Source organism: Doryrhamphus excisus, linkage group LG3 (genome assembly GCF_037039965.1).
Source record: "Doryrhamphus excisus strain RoL-2023G ecotype Guam linkage group LG3, RoL_Dexc_Guam_v1.1, whole genome shotgun sequence".
Taxonomy (NCBI): domain Eukaryota; kingdom Metazoa; phylum Chordata; class Actinopteri; order Syngnathiformes; family Syngnathidae; genus Doryrhamphus; species Doryrhamphus excisus.
The window spans coordinates 6,968,210-6,988,786 of record NC_136359.1 but is presented as its reverse complement, the minus strand read 5'-3'; the positions used below and the strand labels follow the sequence as shown (position 1 = coordinate 6,988,786).

Here is a 20,577-nt window from a genome sequence, read left to right as displayed (position 1 = left end):
AGCCACACTTTAAGTACTCCTCATGTACTCCAATGTACTCACCATCCATGTCTGAACAGGAGAGAAGAGCTGCTGCTGTGACTCTTCTACAAAGCTATCTCATTATTTACACTTTTTATCTCATTATTAGGACTTTCTATCTCATCATTTCGTCTTATCTCAACATTTTGACTTTTTTTGTCGTAATTTCGACTGTTTATCTTGTTATTTAGACTTTATCTTATAATTCCGTCTTTCCATCTCAGTATTTCGACTTTTTATCTCATTATGACTTTTTATCTCCTAATTTCGACTTTCCATCTCAAAATTATGATTTTCTATCTCATAATTTCGACTTTCTCAGAATTTCGACTTACCATTGGGGTAATTTTTTTTTCAGTGACGGAAACAGGCTTCCATTGCCAGTCGTGTTAAATGTGTTGCTCTTCAGCGTCTTCCAAGAAAAAGGATTTTAATGGTGTTTCAAGGAGGTTTATTTACACATATACAATGTCTACAGACATTTCCAAACACCCTTTATTATGCATCCTTCTTCTAAATCGTTGTCCTCATTCAGGTCACGGGTGAGCTTTTGGGGCAGGTGGTGGGGTACTACGCAGCCCCCGACGGAACATGGAGAAAAACTAAATAGAAAGTTGAGTTTTTGCAAAAGCTTGGATAATGCAATAATTGTGAGATTTCTTTGGCGAGAGCTTGCCAAACTTTTGCGAGACAACAAAACTTTGTGAGATAACACAGTAGTTTTGCGAGGATATGTAAAACTTCTGTGCGAAAGCGCAAAAAGTTTTCGAGGTAGCAATATTTTGCAAGATGCTAACTGACCACAAGATCTCGCGATATTTTTGCAAGATCTTGCAATACTCTGGTAAAAACAAAACTGCAAGAGCTCACCAAACTTGCAGGATAATACTTTTAATATACTATTAATAATACTACAATACTTTTGCAAGATCTCGCAATACTTTTCAGGATAATGCAATACTGATGCGAGATCTCGCAATACCTTATCATGATAACAAAAGTTTTGCAAGAGCTTGCCAAGCTTCCACGAGAACGCAAAAGTTTTGCAAGTTAATACAATTATTAATACTTTGGGAGGGCTCACCCAACTTTTGCGAGATAACGCAATACTTTTGGATCTTGCAATGATATTCTGCAACAACGGCAGACTTTGGCAGAGCGGAGGTTTGTGTTGAACCTTCAAATGAATCGTTTCTGACCGTTTACTTACACAAGTGAAAGAATCCGATGGCTAATCCATGTCTTCCTTTCCAGTACTCGATGAGTTCCCAGCAACAATCGGCCGTTATTCCGCATGTCCCCTCGGGGCTTCATGGGGTATGGCGAAGGGGATACACCAACCGGCATTCACGCTCACGATCTCCAATCAGCCCGACATGCCTGTTTTAGGACCCCCGTCAGCGTGGGGAGAAGGTCCCCACAGGGATGCTCCAATGCGGATACGAGGCGGGAGATGAGGGAGACACCACCGTGCTGCATTCACAGTAGCAAGTAAAATAGGAGTCACTGCAGCAGGCGCACAGAGGTGACGTGCAGGTGGTAGAGGAAGTCGGCGTAGGATGCGCCCCCGTTGGGGCTCTTGTCCTCCACGAGATGGCGCTGCAGGAGCTCCTCGCAGGCGTCTCCCTGCTTCACCAGCAGCAGCTGAGGAAGGAGATTTTTCACTGTTATGCCAATATCAAAAGGAGCGAGGGGGTTCCTCGGTCTCACCTCACGGGTGCAAGGGGCCTCTGAGCCCAGTGTGTGGATGAGGGCTCGAACACCGGCAGACAAAGGGTTGTCCAGGATGGGCAGCTTGGTCTGGAGAACACAGCAACATTCAAACATTCAGCGCTTTTGTTGCTAGCCCACATTTGCTTCTTTCTACGTGACCTCTCCAGAGTGCAGCAACGAGAAGCAGCCGGCATTGAAGAGCTCTGTCAGGGTGCCCGCCGGGACCCGGGCGCCCACCCAGAGCAGGAGGGTGTGGGGCGCGTGCAGCAAATACACGCCGTCGGGGCGCAGGCTGGCGCCAGAGCAGCGCAGCGCCCCCTCCAGGACGGAAGGTGGCTGCGGGCGACAAAGCGGGATGTCAAATGGCGAGGGGGCGGGGTGCTTACCTTCTTCTAACCCTTTCAATCAACCCGGCAGTTTTCCTTGGAAACAATTACGTCATCCATAGATGGCGGGAAGTCCCGTTTAAAACCTCCATTAGGCATGGTATTTTGGGCAGACCCACGACTGACCGTCAAATATGTAGCTAGCGTGCTGTTGGTACAGACCAAAGGCAGAAGCAGTGGGTAGAAGTGGGTGGCGCTGGCCGAGGCGTCCAACCGCAGGACCTCACAGCGCTGCTGCAGCCGCTGATGGACGGAGGAGGTGCGCAGGCCCGGCAGCAGCACCTCGCTTTTCCTCAGACTGTTGACGTAAACAGGAAGCGCTCGCAGGCCCTGAGGGAGAACGAGCTGCGGGACACGAGCACGGCTCTTATCAGCCCGCGTTTCATGTCTCGTATTCTTTTTAAAGGGCCAGTCAGCTTACCTGACCAGCAGACACTGAAGCAGAGCTGCCATGTTTGCGGTAGGACGCTAGTGCCTCCGTGAGGTCCGTCTGCAGCTCCTCACGCAGCTCCTGTAGAGGGCGCTCCAGCACGGCACAGTACACTGGAAGCGCAACAGAAAAGACATCTACTCACAGCTTGACAGGCCAGGATAAAGTAATCCCTCACTACATCACGGCTTGGATATCGCTCCCTTGGTATATTGCACTTTTTCAAACAGCAAACCAATTAATGGTGGCTGTTGGGTGAGGGATGTGGCCTATTTTTGCTCCAAAAATATAAAAAGACAAATTGGTATTGTGGTCACGAGACATTGGTAATGTTAGGCGACATAACGTTAGATGACATTCTCTCTCACGGTGCCACGGCAGAGACCGGGAAATGTCTCCTCTCATTCCATGTGGAAGTGGTACATTTTTGGCCTCTTCATTTAAGAAGTTTAAGGTTGCGTCTAGGCATGTTATGTCATAACAGATCTCTAATAATGTTAAAACACGCATTTAGAAAGTGATAAACAGGGCTTCTATCCTCTAACTACAAATTTATACAAATAAACCATTTATTAGCATCGAAATTCATTTGACGCAACCCGGTCTAAACCAGGGATTACTGTGCTGTTCTAGAAATGGACTCTTGCAGACAACAACAAGCCATCCAAGAGTGCAGTTGCTCCACCTAAAGGTGAATTAGTTTTATCTGCCCTTTACAAAAAGTCTCCTACGGTCTACAGAAGCAAATAACCGCTGGGGTTTCTGGGCAAAAAAACAATGGCACTAATGGCTGTGACTGTAGGCAAAGCCCAGATGTTGCATTTTTTTTGATGGCAGTGGTCAGCATCTACCTCTGCGTGCGCTGTTTTCCTTTGCACTTTCTCATGCACTCCACATGACTCTATGTTTAAATAACTCTTGCCCTTGCCCTTGTCCGTGCCCCCCCATGCTTACTCTTCTTGCAGTAGAAGCTGAGCAGCGTTTGGGCCTGGCACTGGCGGAAAGTGTCCTGCAGGTGGCGCGAGCATCGCAGCATCAGCGTGTGCACTCTGGAGCGCCGCCCCCCTTCCCGAGTGCTGTAGGTCAGGACGGCCTGAAGATGAAGAGCAACAACATTACAAAACGACACCGTCATACCTATCAGGTCAGATGACCTGGACTGTGAGGGCGAGCAAATCAAGCACTTCTTTTTTGCGTCTGCCTACAAAGATCAATGATCAGGCACCTGAAACACCAGCGCCGCGGCATTTGACAAGTACAAAAGGTTTGCCAGAGACCTCTGTGGCGTCTCACCGGCTTTCTCCAGCATGTGGCTGAATACGGTGCACCACGCTAGGTGGCTCACCCCCCTCCATACTCTAGTGCTCCTGATAGTAGTGATGGGTAGTAGTACTGTCATGAGCTAATCAGCAGGTACACTTGGTCAAACCCAACTTTGTTTGAGTCCCTTTTACCGCCAAGTAACTAACTAACTAACTACAGGATGAATCTACATTTTTAAGTGCATATAAAAATGTTATTAGTTATGGGTGAATGCAAACAATGCTTTCAGTCACATTTTTCCTGCACCTGTATGGCAGCACCTCTCGTCTCATCCAGGGCGCCGCCGTGTGCCAGCTCGACGGCCAGCGTGGTCTGCCAGTCGAGGGTGGCCATGGCAACCTGGCTCGGACTGGGACCGGGGACAAAGAGGCCGTAACAGCCGGAGGCCCGCAATCCTGGCGAGACAGACAAAGACGCACAAATGCGCACTGGAGAGTTTTGCCGGGAATGAGGATGCAGATCGTTTCCTCTCTTTTCAACCTTTGCTGACAAACAAGCTGAGCTCAGCCCGGTAGGCAACGTCCGCCCGGGCGACACGCCTCAGGTCACTGCTGAAGCGCTCCCGGTCCAAATCCCCCTGTACAGGACGTGAACACACAAAACGTCCCATATTTAAGACACATCTTCCCCACAGTCATCTCTCGCCACTTCCAGCTCCCAACTCTGCGATGTGTGCATTGATTGACTTGGGAGTAGTATCTGCAGCATGCTTTCCCCCCTGCAGATAGCGCCACCAAAGCACTTTCTATTGAAGCTAGCATAAAGGCGGGGGCGTACGGTTGTGGTATCTCCTCAGACAAACAAAAAAAACAATACATTCATTTCAAACACAGAGCAAAAGGAGCTTTACTTCCTCGGTACCTGCAGGTGGTTGAAGGTGTACAGCGCCCCGCCCGTCAGATAGGGGACGTGCCCCGGCCAAGCCCCGCCTACGTGTTGCTGGGAGAGGAGAAACAGGTGAACGCCGCAGCCCTGACGGACGCACGCCTTGGCCAGCGTGACGGCTTCCTCCGGCGGCTGGAATATGGACTGTGGGAAGGAAGTCAAGTATAAAAGGGATGTTTAGCTTTTATGCTAATGAGCTGTGCGACTATAGGGGTGTTATTTCATGTATAGAGGGCTCTAATGAGGTTAGGTTATAAACCATATTTAGAAAAGTGTACAGCTTTTCTTTTTTTTCTATATTTCAGTTTTCTATTCCATAACTATAAAAGTATTCCTTCTGTATAGAAGGTGTCCTACATCGTGAAAATGTATTTATGACGGTCGGGTCTGGAACTGATTAACCACGATAAAAGAGGGACGACTGTCGATACATTTGATGGTTAGGGTCCATCAAAGCCCACATTTGAGGGTTTTCTCACATTCGGTGCTCATAAACTGGCGCTAGGACTGCATCCTCCTGATAGAACATCATGAAAAAGCCACTTTTGCAGCTGTAGCCAAATTTAGTTTTTAAATAGTGGTCTTTGAGCTAGGGTAGATGAGTATCAGGTCAAACTGTGACCTGTACCAGTTAAGGGTCAGTTAACAGATGTCAGGGCACAATATCCTGTGTTGTGGTTCTTGTTGTCTTTTGCAGAGGTCATTGGGGGAAAACCAAAAGGCCAGGAGGGTCTTAGGTATTTACGATCATTTACCCAGGAGGCAATAAAGATAACGGGGTGAAGGAGGAAGTATCTGGTCCGGGAACGGGATCCTGGTCCATTCCCCACACATCCCCCCAACTCCACCCCATCTGAGGAGATCTACAAAAAGCCCTGGGATGCAAGAATCGGGGCTGACTTTCCTTCTTATCGTCGGGAGGTTGCAGGCGGACATTGGAAGAGAAACTCAGCCCAGGATCCTGTGTTTTTGTGAAATTATTCTGTCTGATCTTGTTATACAATACATAGTGTTAACTTGTTAGTGTGTGAGTTTTATTCCTTCTCATAAGTGGAGATTAACAAATACGCTTCGGTAGATGAAATTTACTTAAACAAGTGGTCTTGGAGGCCTCAATTAGGTTGCGGAAAATTTCTTCTACAACACAGCATAGGGCAGGGTTGGGCAAACTTTTTGACTCGCGGGCCGCATTGATATGACAAAATTTACGGGGGGGGGGGGGGGGGGGGCAGACTATATATTTTACACGTAACAGTCCACCTGGTATTATTGTATCTGTAAAATTGTCATGCAATCTGCTATTATTATTTATTATTTTATATTTATATTTAAATATTTGAAAAATAATAAAATATTAGAATAATTACAATAAAATTAAAATAATAATTATTATATTATTATTATGTCAAATATGCAAATATAACAATAATATTATATATAATTAATATAATAATTAGCATTAATATAATAATTAGAATAATCATAATAGTTCTAATAATAATGATAATAATCTAATAATAATAATTATTATTATTATTATTATTATTATTATGTGCTTGTGTCCCTTTTTTCAGGATCACTTTGTAAACAACAGACCATGTCAAAAAACGAAATTGATAAAACCATCAAAAGGTTGGCTCAGGCCATGATGCCAGGTTGTATGTTGAGTTTAAATGAAATACTTTGGAAAGATTGGGCGGGCCGTATTCAAACACTTGGCGGGCCGGATGTGGCCCCCGGGCCGTAGTTTGCCCACCCCTGGCATAGGGGATATTTAGGAAGTTGTTGCTTTGCCTTCGCCTTGCTGGTGCCAAAGAAGCCTGAGGACGTCTGAGCACGTCCCGTCTCTACTAGTGGGGAGGCGTGGAAGACGAGTAGCTTGCCAGGACAGGCGAGGGTCTGGAGAGACAAAACGGCCCTTCCATAAAAAAACGAGTCACTCAGATTGGAATGTCTCTTCAAAATAAAAATACCTGCATCACTGCCAGTCCCGCTTTGACTGGCAGGTCCACAGGGACGCCTGCGGACTCGACCCGCTCTGGACTGAACTGCGGGATGAGCTGCAACACGCTGCATAAAAACACCCAGGCTAATATCCACCAGCAGGATGTGCAAGTGTTGCTGATGATGCGCCATGACAGGATGTCCTTACCTGGCGATGGTGTGGATGGAAGCCTTCAAGGGGACCAGCAGCCCCTCCCTGGCAGGGAGCTGCATCTCCTCCTCCGTCTCAGCCAGGACCAACATGTGCGGGCGGGACAGGGCGGGGCTGAGGTCATACAGCTGGACCCTGCTGTCATACGTCAGCAGACCCACACGGGCGTCTGACCAGGAGGCTCCGCCCTCCTCTCTACACCGAGACGACACACTTTAAAATGGTGCGCGTTTTTGGATGAAGCGGTGTGTTTCACCTGAGCAGAGATGCGAGCAGAGCGTGTATTTGCTCCGTCACAAACTCCAAATGGCCGCCTCTCAGCGCTGGGGCCGACACGTCAATGGCAAGGAGCAGCGCAGCTGCTTCACCCTACACACACACAATTTCAAAAAACTGCCAAAATAATGGAAATGAGCACTAGACAGAGGGAAATTGAACCTGGTGGGCGTGCAGGACCTCGTAGGATCCCATGTGGAGTTCGGGCCTCTGCTGTCGATCAAGCCGAGCCCCGTCCACGCCGTCTGTGGGCTGGTAGTGTTGCCACGGCACTGCAGACACACAGGACTGATCCATCAAGAATCACACCACAGCCATCCCTTGCTATAGTATCATGAATTCATAAAGGGTGAGTGGCTATTTTTGGACATATTGGACATCAAAACATATTGAAAGGCAAGTTATAGGCAGGATTCTGGCCACTTGCTATGAGAAATGTTGAGGCGACGGCTGAGGTGGACACGCCACCTGAGGCGGACACGCGCGACACGGGCGAGGCAGACATGGCATGGCTGAGATCGAGTGACAAAAAGGTTCTCCTCTCATTCCATGTGGAAGTGGTAAGCTCCATTGTCTTTCTTCCCTCCTCCAATTAAACATTTTTTTAAGTTAAGATCTAGTTAGCTCAGTAGCTTGTTCTGCTAGCGGCGTCCATCTCTAATGTTCCTACAGTGATCCTGTAGCCTGTGCAATGTTCTAAATCTCAACAAAAAATAGTAAAATAAACAAAGACTAATACAAATGTAAAAGTGACTAGGGGGTGTTATTTCATGTCCAGAGGGCTATCATAATGTAAAAACCCATAGTTAGAAAGTCATAAACAGGTACAAAAGTACAGAAACATTCCATTTACTAATATTGAATCCTACTTGAGGGGACATTAATAATAATTTATCACGGTCGAGTCTGGAACCAATTAACCATGATAAACAATGTGTGTCTGTAAACCAAAAAAGATCATTGTATATATCTTTTGGAGTGCAAGGGGCACTCCTCAAGACTTTCTATGACACTGTTGTGGCTTCAGCCATTTTCCAGGGAGTAGTCTGCTGGGGCAGCAGCATTTCGGCTGCGGACAGGAAGAGACTGGATAAGATCATCAGGAAGGCCAGCTCTGCCCTGGGTTGCCCCCTTGACCCAGTGGAGGTGGTGGGAGAGAGGAGGATGTTGGCTAAGCTATCATCCATGTTGGAGAACGACTCCCACCCCCTGCAGGACACTTTGACAGCACTAGAGAGCTCCTTCAGCGATAGACTGCTTCACCCCAAGTGTGTGAAGGAGCGATATCGCAGGTCCTTTTTTCCTGCAGCTGTTAGGCTGTACAACCAGCACTGCTCCCAATAGACTTCTACACCACTATGTACATCTGTGTAATACTTTGTTTTTTACATTCAGTATAGTTACTCCTGACTCCATTCACTGTGCAATATCTGATCAACCTCCATGTGCAATATTAAGGCTCTAAATGCAATATACTAAGTTCTATGTGAAGTATTCCCATAATGCCTCATATTAACTCACTCGCAAGATCTCAGTGTAAATACTGGTCATATATCTCATCTCGTTTCATATTATCTGCATATTATATTTGTATATAACTCTGGGAAAAACTGTTGATTTTGTTAATACTTTGTAGTTGTTTACATTATTTATTTTCTATATTGTGTATTTTGTACTGCTTAACTGTTTCTGTACTCTTGCTGCTGTGCAATACAAATTTCCCTACTGAGGGACGAATAAAGGCATATCTTATCTTATAATAACACTTGTACACCTATGATATATAATGCATACCACACATGTAAATGTAAAAACTATTAACAGTTGTGGCTGTAGGAAACTTTTTTTTATAATTGGAAGCATTTGAATCATCCAGCAGCTTCATCCACCTCTGCACGCTCTTTAAAATGTTACATGAAAGCATCCTCTGTATGGTGTTCCTCTCATCATACTGTTGCGATCAGCGCTCCTCATTCTCCTGAGCACTGTTACAACATTGGTTCTGTGCAATGTACTTGTTCAGAAATGACTATGTGGTTAAGGAATGCTATGTTTTCCTTGCCACTTTCTCATGCACTCCAAATTATTCTTAAATCAACGTTACCTTCAGTGAGTTTCCCACAAAAGGGGCAGTGGAACCTCTGCCCACAGTCCTGCCAGCTCATGGCGGCGCACATGGAAGCGCCACACCGATGACAGCCCTTCACACACACTTCCTCCATGCACATTGGCAGGGGCTTCTGAGGGCAACGGGGGGGGGGGGTTTGAGTGAATACGCATGGACAGCAGAGGGGGAAAAAAACAGACCTCCTTTGGGTTCTGCCTGGCCAGCGGGGCAAGCAGCGCGGCCAGTGGCAGGCGGGCGAGCAGGGCGGTGGGACCGTCGTGGGGGAGGCAGTACGTGGTGGAGCGGATGGCGTTGGGGCTGGCGCTTCCTGCAGCACAGACACAGTCACCTTCCGTTCTACACGACAATCCTCTCACTCGTAGACGACTGAGTGTTTCACGCGACCTCGGTCCTCCACCACGCAGGAAGTGGTCGGGAGAGGAGGGGGAGGACAAAAAGGCTCAGAGACAAAAACCTTCCCTTCCCACTCTGCCCTGTCGTCTGCCATCACATTCACCTGGAAAAGGCGTTGTGTGTGGTGAGCCCATGGGAGGAAACACAGGAACAGGAAGCACTTACGGCACTGGGAAGCAGCTCTGGGTCCAGTCCATAACGAGACTCTGAGTTTGGGGACTACGGAACAGAAAGAAATTTGACGTATTATTATTATCGAGTAACATTCGGCATCCCTATGTGTCATTCAAGTGTAAAAATAAGCCAACCACTGTACAACAAAGCTAACTAGTGGCGTTCCTATATTTAATATATGTAATTGCTGGATTTCATAGGTGCATTCACTTTAGTATATGCTTTGGAAGTTCATGTTCAGTGTCACATGAACTCAGTAACAACAATTTCTATAAGACGCCACAGGTTTATTATTATTAGTGTTCATTGTTAGCTCTCTACTCCACAACACTCATCATTTGTTCGAAATTAATATTATTGTATTTATATAATAATATTAAAGCGGGTATACGGGTGTTGCACTTTTTATTATGTTAATCATTACTAACTAGAAAATTAAATGAGAAAATAACCTGCTTGCCAACCTGCTGAGTTGTGCTCCACTCCTGTGCATCGGGGACAAATTCGGGCAGGGCTCCTAAAATGTGATAAAACATACATTGCACCGGGTTGTGCAGGTGTACCTAATGAAGTGGCCCACATAGAAACAACATACCTGTGGTGTAAGGCGGTGAATGAGGTCCATTTATGTTGGGGGGTGTGAGAATGGAGCCGCATGCTCCCGGGTGACAGCTGTAGGGGGACCAAGGTGACGTTTGCCCGGGCGGAGGACCTGACGGTGCCTGATCAGAGGGTGAGTCCAGGTTGAGACGCTGGAATCCGGCGAGAGGCCCCGGGTGCTTGGGAGTGGTGTGGAAGCTGCTGGGGCCCGCCCATATTTGGAAGGGTGTTGAAGTCTGATTGGCTGCGGGGATATCCATCATCCGCTATTCCGCATTCGATTCGTCGAGATGTCACCGGAGGCGTGGCCAATTAAATACGCTATCTATATTCTATCTAAAAACACATTTTATTAACAACACGTGAGCAGGATCTCACATTGAAATAATAACATACTTATAAATTGACAGTAACAAAAAAATTCCGTGTTAACTATTTCGGAAGGTAATAAGTAACTAGAAACTAGACAGCGTACCTTTGACTAACGGTGGAAGTACCAGTCATTTTGTGCGGGCCTTCATTTCAGCGCAACGCCGGCAGAGGTTCAAGTCAGTCTGCTCCCCGGAACCTTTACGTTGCAATTAAATACTGACACAAACCTTTTCTCGACTGTGAACTGGCAGGAAAGGAGCCGAGGCTAACGTCTGACACACGCGCATCACGCTCGCTTACGGCAGGAAAACGCATTTCCGGGAGTCATTTCAAAATAAACACCGAAATGTTAAAGACAATCCGTTTAGACTACAAAGGCGGTCCATTGAAATTTGAATTTTTCTGTGCGTTACTCATTATGGTGTTGCTTTTTAAAACAAACTGTCGTTTAATGTATTTTTTTCAGTTGTGACAATCACGATTTGACGAAGATGATGCATCCTTTAATCTGAAAGTGCCAAGACATTAACCTTTAGGAATGTTGTGTCTGGAATGGCACAACAAACAACAGATACACATACAAACCTCCTCCCTGAACATCACAGCAGGACCAAGCAGAAAAGCATAAATAAATAAAGGACACGATAATCGGGCTCCACACCGCCATTCCCACTCAGCTACGAGCGCTTCGTCTTTTCAGGGCGGTGATCCTGTTCCTTAGGTAGTCCTTGACGCCCTTCCAGTAGGTGGCACTAGGTGGCAGTAATCACCTGAACCGTGACTGTACTCTGACTTCTTAAAGTAGATGACTTTATCGGAACACATACTGCCTGCAGAGCACAAACGGCATCTGTAAAGCTGGCGTCACCCAGTGGTGTTACTTTCACAGTCCATGCCGACGTCTTTAAGCTCCAGGCTGATGTTCTGCCACAGGCTCTTCACGTGATTGCCAGAGCCCAATAATTGCTCCGCCTCCTGCTCGTCCAGGTTGATGAGCTGCAGCATGGTGGCGTGGTGCTTGCGGATGTTGGCCGCTGTGAGCGAGTCGGGGTCCTTGGCGCTGCTGTCTTTGGCAAACTTTTGGACGCCCGTGGAGGCCCTGTAGGCGGGCGGCCGAACAGGAAAGGGGACACCGCAGGCCTCGAGGATGTCGGCCAGAAGCTCCAGCATAGACAGGAAGGATGGTTTCAGAAGGACGGGCAACAACCTGCTGCACGTGGCACGTATTTCGATCCTGGTCAAGATCCTGCACATGCTCTTCTCCAGCCCGCACACGGATATGGCCAGGTTCTCCAGGGTCTGCGTGTTGGACTTCTTACAGGACTTCAGAGCGGTGTGGAGCATCGTGGACACCTCGGTGCTTTGTCTCCTGCAGAACATGATGATCCGGGCCAGAATGACCTGGGCCAGCGCACCGTAGATCTCTGCAGTAGGGTCTGCTCGCAGTTTCTCCTCGGGGAGAAAATGGACTTTCTCCACGTGGAAGTTGAGCCGCTTCACAACCTGAACGTCGGGCTCCCTCTTCTTTCATCCTTTTGGTTTTCCGGAGCGCTGAAAACGCGCCCAAAGAAATCATCTTGTTCCACTCCTGTCTGTACACAAGCAGGAAGTCTTTGCCGTACTCTGGTAGGCTGGCGTCGCCGGATTTCAGCGCTCTCTCCTGGACGATGTGACAGACCTTCTGGAGGAAGTAGTCCAGCTTGATGGCCAGCAGGGGTGTGCTGTAGGTCCTCCTGGCCGGCTACGTTGACGGCCGACACCACGTGCCGGAAGCTGTCGGGGAGAAAGAACTCCTCCAGCTTCTTCAGCAGAGTTCTTTTCCAGGCCTCCAGCACCAGCCTGGCCATCTGGCAAAGGTTCTGCCTCTTAGCGTCGGCGCCGTACTGCTTGAACATGTCCTCGCCATACTGCAGCAGGATGGGTTTGGTCAAGATGAGGTGTGTCACATCATTGTAGATCATCTGCGACAGGACGGCCAAGCCTTGGCTGATGCCGAGGTCTCCGATGGCTGCCAGGGCGCAGCGTGTTTTTCCACGGGTTCCTGTCGTATCCGTGGCTCAGGGTCCTTCTTCTCCCTCTCTGGGCAGCGCTTCATGTGGCTGGTCAAGCTTTTCGTCATGAAGAGCCCTCGGCAGTGGAGGCAGTGGAGAAAGTCTTGGGCTTGCCCCATCTTGTGGGGTCTCTTTCGGGCCGCCAGCTGCCCCTCGCCTGTCCTCAACACGTACTTATTGTGTGCAAAGTTCCCCTCGTTCATCAGCCGGTTACACACCTTCAGCCTTTCCCGGGGGCCTTTGGGGAACCGGAGGGCGGTGGAGACTTCTGCCTTGTGGCAGCTTGATCTCTCCAGGTGCCTGGCCATCTTGGTCACGGCCTTGCCGCAAAGCAAACAGTAGTTCCTGCTGTAAACACGTTTGCAGCTCCTCTTGCTCAATGCCAGGCTCTCTTTCATTGCGCACACCTTCACATTCTTCAGCAAATTCCACTCCGGTTTGGCCACTTCCCTGTGAGGCTTTTCCTCATCTGGGAATGCAGGGGGGACGGGGCTGTGAAAACATTTGTCCGAGGAGGAGGTGGAGCGCTGGCTGTCGTCATCGTCCTTGCCAGAGTCACACGGTGTGTCGGAGGTGTCACCGTGGTCATCCAGAGTGTCTGACATGTTGCCGTCATCGTCAGGGTCACACAACGCGTCGGACATGTCGCCGTCATCGTCATCGTCAGGGTCACACAATAGAATAGTTTGCAAGTTTTTGCAGTTTGCAATCCTCTTTAGGACCTTCTCAATATGGTTTTAAACACAATTAGAGCCCCCAAGACATGAAATAACACCCCTACAGTCACCCTTGCACTCCTATTAGTACCCATTTCAGTCGACATAATCAGAGAAAATAAGACCCATGAGACGTAAACAGGACAATATAGGACTCGACCAAATCCATAGATTACCACTTGTGTCATTTGACACGCTTATATGGTAATAATACATAACACTTCAATAGTCATCCCTTGTGACACTGCAGTTCGATCATCACGCAGTCACGCTGACTAAATTGCAAAATTGAAATGGAAATCAAAATCGAATTGTGAATGTAGTATTCCACATTGGCCACTAGGGGTCAGTAATTGTTCTGTGAGACTAGAACAGGCATTTATTGCAGATTTAAATAACCTTAATAAAAAGCACCACAATAATAACACGGGATGCTGTTGGGGCCAATACCCCACGACAAGCTTAAATTCAACTCTAAACCACCAACGTCACTTCCTGTCCTCCTCACGGAACACTTTTACTGTGACACACACGGGCAGGAGTGATTTATATAGGTCTTAAATGGCATATTTACCTGTACTAGCGCAGCGCCTTGACACAGTCCCAACATTCCACTGGGGGAGATGACTTGACCAATGTCCATCAGTTGTCCACCAGAGTCCTGCTCCAGACTTCTTGCCTTGACAATTATGAAGCCTGTCCGTCTGGCGATGTCTGCCCTCTCGTTGTGTCTTCTGTGGTGCTCCTCCGTCTCCAAAGGTCATCATCTCAGAGGCGCATGGGTATATCCATTGACTGCCTCCTTTCGCAGAGGCAACATTTCTCACCAGGAGATTGTCCTATGGCTGGGTCCGAGCAGGGACCACACAAGCTGGAACGACAGCTGATAGCGACATTATCTTTGGAAGTATCACAACATACGCAACCTTGCTGACAAGGCTGCTGCTCTTCTAAAACGGCCATCGACTGGCTTTTACCCATGGTTGTCGGGATGCATGACGTGCTGCCATGTGCATATTGTACTTCCTCCTGGACTCCTCTCATCAGCCGATATGGCGTCATGCAGGAAGGCGTGGTCAGCTTCTTCGATGTGAGCTTCTTATACACGCAAAAATAAACAGCAGCCGCAATACAGCCGGCCCGATCCGCCTCCAACCCCCCCATTGCACACATGTACGTACAAATGCTATATGCATGCTATACGCATGCACACCCATGCACCTTCAATGTAACTGCAACGCAGCGACTGCATTCCAGTTGGCTATGCTGCTCTACTGTATTCCTGTTTGTGTCATTGGGTGGTTTGCCCCTCCCACAGGACATCAGCCCATGAATCGTCATGCCATTGCACCATGACATGCTCTACCTGTCCTGCAAGCCCTGCTCCACATGGATTTCCTTCTACATATCCATGGCGACCAAGAAAACTAATATTGTCCAACCATTTATTTTGAAATTCCTCACTTTGTTGGCAACCAGCTGGTCCAACAGAGAACATCCAAAGGTCACCATGAGGAAGATTTCAACATAAAGTCATCTGGCCATCTCTTTTCTTTGGCTTCTTTTGGGCTTATTTGATATGAGATTTCACAATCTAGTCATTCCCTTTCTTGTTGTACTGTTGTAGCAGGATCTCCAACACCTTGATGCTTGATGATGGGTTTGGTCATTGCTCCTGCAAAAAGAATTAGGGCCAATAGAGTTGCTCTCTTAGGACAAAAAGTCACAAACTTGAGAGGTTTCGTTTATTGAACACAACAAGAGCCTAGGAAACCCACCAACCTTCCAACTACAGTTTGGTTCTTTGACATCATCCGTGCAGCCTCTCTCCAGGCATGACCAATCAATTTACACCGAATTAAACTGTGACAGCCCCCCCTTACAGAGAAATGTCCCCATTTCTGCACAAACAATAACTACTTCCTCAATACTAGCTCCTTAATAACTACTCTAAATGTACTATGTGTCATAGTTCCTCGATAACTACTCTACTCATTAGTTCCTCAATAACTACTCTAAATGCATGTGCCATAGTTCCTCGATAACTACTCTACCCATTAGTTCCTCAATAACTACTCTAAACGTATGTGCCATAGTTCTTCGATAACTACTCTTCTCATTAGGTCCTCAATAACTACTCTAAATGAATGTACCATAGTTCCTCGATATCTACTCTACTCATTAGTTCCTCAATAATTACTCTAAATGTATGTGCCACAGTTCCTCGATAACTACTCTACTCTAAACATTAGTTCCTCAATAACTACTCTAGTAAATGTATGTGCCATAGTTCCTCGATAACTACTCTCCTCATTGGGTCATCAGTAACAACAATGTATGAGCCTTGGTTTCTCAGTAGCTACTCTACTCATTAGTTCCTCAATAACTGCTCTAAATGTATGTGTCAAAGTTCCTCGATAACTACTCTACTCATTAGTTCCTCGGTAACTACTCTAAATGAATATGTCTTGCCCCATAAATAAGCGTGTGCTGTCATGGGGATTTGTAGAGTGCATGAGGAAGGCCGCTGCTGCTGTGACAGGATGATGCACGTCAAGCGAACAGACCCATGTGATGTCAAACTAGCAACCTCGTCTCCTCCCTCGTCCTTCCTTGACGCGACCGCCTCCCTCCACTGCTGCTTCCACTCCCTTCCGGAACCCCCAAGTGTGTCTTGTCTCCTTTCCTGCTGTATTCTGTCCTTGCTTCCTTTCCAAAGGCTCAGAGGAGCGTCATTGTGGAGCATCTCCAAGGTCAGGGCTCCAGACACAACACACCCCACACACTCCAGGGACGGAGATAATTAACAGCAAACAAGCTAGGTACGCTTCTAGCTAACAACAGTAATATTGTTTCAGTGTGGAAGCGCAGTGTCTGACCAAAGGGACTCCAGCCCTCAGCGGCCATTTTATTGTCTTATCAATAAACAAATTGTCTTATAAACGATGTCCTTAATGATTGGAACGTTCCAGGAGCAGATCTTATCCTGTTGCTAATTTCTATGCAATCAGAAGAAAGTGTTTTAGCTGATGAATAATAATAACAAATAACAGGAACTGCAAACGCAAGGTCAGCGTAGAAAGGGATGCATCTTTACATGGGCGGACGCTCACGAGATCTAAGCAGTCTGGAGTGCTACTCTGCTATCCTGTCTGATATAGAGCAAGCCCCCAAAGTCCAATATGGCCGCCAGCATACTACTTCTGGTCGTGTTAGCGCTTGAGAAGCCATCTGATGCTCAAATTTCACACCAGGGTTCCCCACAAAAGCGACTCTGGAGCGTTTAGAGCTGCTACAGTGAAGAAAATAAGTATTTGAACACCCTGCTATTTTGCTATTTCTCCCACTTAGAAATCATGGAGGGGTCTGAAATTTTCATCGTAGGTGCATGTCCACTGTGAGAGAGATAAACTAAAAAGAAAAATCCAGAAATCACAATGCATGATTTTTTAACAATTTATTTGTGTGATACAGCTGCTAATAAGTATTTGAACACCTGAGAAAATGAATGTTAATATTTGGTACAGTAGCCTTTGTTTGCTATTACAGAGGTCAAACGTTTCCTGTAGTTTTTCACCAGGTTTGCACACACTGCAGGAGGGATCTTGGCCCACTCCTCCACACAGATCTTCTCTAGATCAGTCAGGTTTCTGGGCTGTCGCTGAGAAACACGGAGTTTGAGCTCCCTCCAAAGATTTTCGATTGGGTTCAGGTCTGGAGACTGGCTGGGCCATGCTAGAACCTTGATATGCTTCTTACGGAGCCACTCCTTGGTTTTCCTGGCTGTGTGCTTCGGGTCGTTGTCGTGTTGGAAGACCCAGCCACGACCCATCTTCAATGCTCTGACAGAGGGAAGGAGGTTGTTCCCCAAAATCTCACAATACACGGCCCCAGTCATCCTCTCTTTAATGCAGTGCACTCGTCCTGTCCCATGTGCAGAAAAACACCCCCAAAGCATGATGCTACCACCCCCATGCTTCACAGTAGGGATGGTGTTCTTCGGATTGTACTCTTCATTCTTCTTCCTCCAAACACGCTTATTGGAATTATGACCAAAAAGTTCTATTTTGGTCTCATCTGACCATAAAACTTTCTCCCATGACTCCTCTGTATCATCCAAATGGTCATATGCAAACTTAAGACGGGCCTTGACATGTGCTGGTTTAAGCAGGGGAACCTTTCGTGCCATGCATGATTTCACATCATGACGTCTTAGTGTATTACCTACAGTAACCTTGGAAACGGTGGTCCCAGCTCTTTTCAGGTCATTGACCAAGTCCTGTCGTGTAGTTCTGGGCTGATTCCTCACCTTTCTTAGAATCATTGAGACCCCACGAGGTGATATCTTGCATGGGGCTCCACTCCGATTGAGATTGACCGTCATGTTTAGCTTCTTCCATTTTCTAATGATAGCTCCAACAGTGGACCTTTTTTCACCAAGCTGCTTGGTAATTGCTCCGTAGCCCTTTCCAGCCTTGTGGAGGTGTACAATTTTGTCTCTGGTGTCTTTGGACAGCTCTTTGGTCTTCGCCATGTTACAAGTTAAAGTCTTACTGATTGTATGGGGTGGACAGGTGTCTTTATGCAGCTAACGACCTCAAACAGGTGCATCTGATTCAGGATGATACATGGAGTGCAGGTGGACTTCTAATGGGCAGACTAACAGGTCTTTCAGGGTCAGAATTCTAGATGATACACAGGTGTTCAAATACTTATTTGCAGCTGTATCACACAAATAAATTGTTAAAAAATCATGCATTGTGATTTCTGGATTTTTCTTTTTAGTTTATCTCTCTCACAGTGGACATGCACCTACGATGAAAATTTCAGACCCCTCCATGATTTCTAAGTGGGAGAAATAGCAAAATAGCAGGGTGTTCAAATACTTATTTTCTTCACTGTAAGTAACCCATTTCTGCTGGATGACTTTGAACGTACCGTTTGTACACCTCCGCCCCTCGAGACGGCTTTGCCGCCCCGCAGTCAGTCAGCATTAGGTCACGCAGCTCGTCGAGCTCACAGCCTCGTTCCACGCTGAATTATTAATACCCGATGTTCACACTTGACCTGGTGCTCACACACGCTTGCACCAACCAATGAAAGTCCGGACGGACACGGGAATGTCCCGCAGATGTCCCGCTAACGGCTCGCCCACATGCTAATGCTGTCATTTCTACCTTGGGTGTTTACTCTTACATGGTTATTTATTGTCCTGTTTTCATCTCCAGCTAACATCATTAATAGCCTCCATGGGCTCCATGGTCATGCACATGCCAAACAAAGGGAGGCGCTGTGAATAATAATCTTCACATTTAATAAAAAAACATTTTTTTAATAATAATAACAATTGGTAATTATAGTTTTAATTTCATTTGAATTTGATTTGTAAACACAAGACTAAATTTTTTAGGGAAAAAAGGCACTATTTCTTTTTTTAGAAATTATTATTAGATATTTCAGGGGAAAATGCTATTCTAAAAATAAGATCAATTATTTATTAATTATTATTATTTATTATTATTAATGATTTATATTAAAATAATATTATATTTTGAGGAAAAAAGGTGATCATTTTTTCCAAAAAGTAGTAGTGTATTTGGGGGAAAAATGTACTTAAATCTTGTAAAAAAAATAATTTCTCAAAAAAATTATGAAATCAATTAAATTAAAGCAATTAAATGAAATGATAAATTGAATGTATAAAGTTTAGAAAACAAAAGGTATATTATTATTTTATCCAGAATAAAAGTAAAATATGCTTCAGAAGAACTAGAGTATATTTTAGACAAAAGAGAGTCATAATTTTGTCATCTTTTCTCCAAAAATGAAATAAAAGCCATACATTTAAATGACCAAATATTGGGAGAAAAGTCAAATACGCTTGAGAAGAAGACTCACGTATTTTTAGACAATATGACAATATTGAGGAAAAAATGTACGGTAGTGTTTGAATGTAATGACGGAATATCGTGAGAAAAAGGTCGGTCCGAGTGGAGGCAAATGGCGGCCTGCAGCCTTTCAGGGCGACTCGCCGTCCACAAACAGAATACGGCATCAACGCGATGAAAAGTGAGAGCAGACGCAGCCGGCGTCCGCAAAGCCTGCGAGAAAGCTTCTTTGACAAGCGTGTAATGAGCCTGCGTGAGCACCCCCCCCCGATCCCCACCCCCCGGGGGCACCAGAAGAAGAAGAAGTTTGGAGCAGATTACCCATGCTTATTTATTCTTAGCCAACAACAACCTCCCCCGCCCCCCTGGGCTGCAGACAAAAATATTTTCTCCAAGAGGAGAAGTAATCAGAGCGGTGGGAAGGAAGAAAGTGGAGAGAGGAAGAAGGTGGGGAGGGTGGAGGGATGGTGGAACTGATCGGTGAATACCCCCCCCCCCCCAAACCTCCAGCAGAGAAACTCAACAGGGGGTTCGCTTTTTGTTTTGGAAAAAAAACCTCAACAGAAAAGGGCGTCTGACATGCAACGTGTTTCAGCTGGTGGAAAGCTGTTGATGGATGGATGGATGGATGGATGGATGGGTGGGTGGATGGATGCATGGATAGATGGATGGGGGAGCGGGGGGCACCTGGGGAGGGCCACCAATGTTGATATTCAATGCAGCTTTACAGACAACATCACCTTCTAAATGACACTTTCAAAATGACCTTTCTAAATGACAATTCAACTTATTATACTGACATTTAACCCCAAACTGACACGTCTCAAATAAAGATGCCCCCCCCCCATCCTTGTTTAAGGTCTGGTGGAGGTCGGAGGTCAACCAGGCCAACGTGTCCAGAGGTTCTCTTCCCTTCAAGCAGAATACGGTTAGCTGTGGTCAGCCGTCATCTCTGGCATCTCTGGAACAAGCAGAGCTTTTTCTTTGGCTTGGCCACTTCGCTACGTTCTGGACTGTTAAAAAAAAGCTTGTTACCCTGCGATACGAGGACAATAAAAAAGAAAGG

The 20,577-nt window shown here is 46.5% G+C and overlaps 1 protein-coding gene across 3 annotated transcripts; it reads right to left on the bottom strand.

Annotated features, from left to right (window-relative positions):
- Nucleotides 1-462: 462 nt before the first annotated feature.
- Nucleotides 463-11,219, bottom strand: LOC131128738 (protein transport protein Sec24C). Of its 3 annotated transcripts, XM_078789543.1 has the most exons (21): nucleotides 10,960-11,219; nucleotides 10,480-10,820; nucleotides 10,337-10,401; nucleotides 9,876-9,929; nucleotides 9,702-9,813; nucleotides 9,497-9,624; nucleotides 9,294-9,429; nucleotides 7,352-7,461; nucleotides 7,170-7,282; nucleotides 6,911-7,108; nucleotides 6,732-6,828; nucleotides 6,553-6,657; nucleotides 4,735-4,902; nucleotides 4,354-4,450; nucleotides 4,120-4,268; nucleotides 3,505-3,643; nucleotides 2,542-2,663; nucleotides 2,283-2,465; nucleotides 1,894-2,070; nucleotides 1,732-1,821; nucleotides 463-1,665 (listed from the first exon to the last, which is right to left on the bottom strand). In XM_078789543.1, the coding sequence occupies exons 2-21, from the start codon at nucleotides 10,745-10,747 to the stop codon at nucleotides 1,525-1,527; spliced, it is 2,652 nt and encodes an 883-aa protein (XP_078645669.1). In that variant the 5' UTR covers nucleotides 10,748-10,820; nucleotides 10,960-11,219; the 3' UTR covers nucleotides 463-1,524. The 3 variants fall into 3 exon arrangements, with proteins under 3 accessions (XP_078645669.1, XP_078645670.1, XP_057927851.2); XM_078789544.1 differs by lacking the exons at nucleotides 9,702-9,813; nucleotides 10,960-11,219 and having other exon boundaries at nucleotides 10,480-10,685; XM_058071868.2 differs by lacking the exons at nucleotides 9,702-9,813; nucleotides 10,960-11,219 and having other exon boundaries at nucleotides 10,349-10,401; nucleotides 10,480-10,685.
- Nucleotides 11,220-20,577: the final 9,358 nt, after the last annotated feature.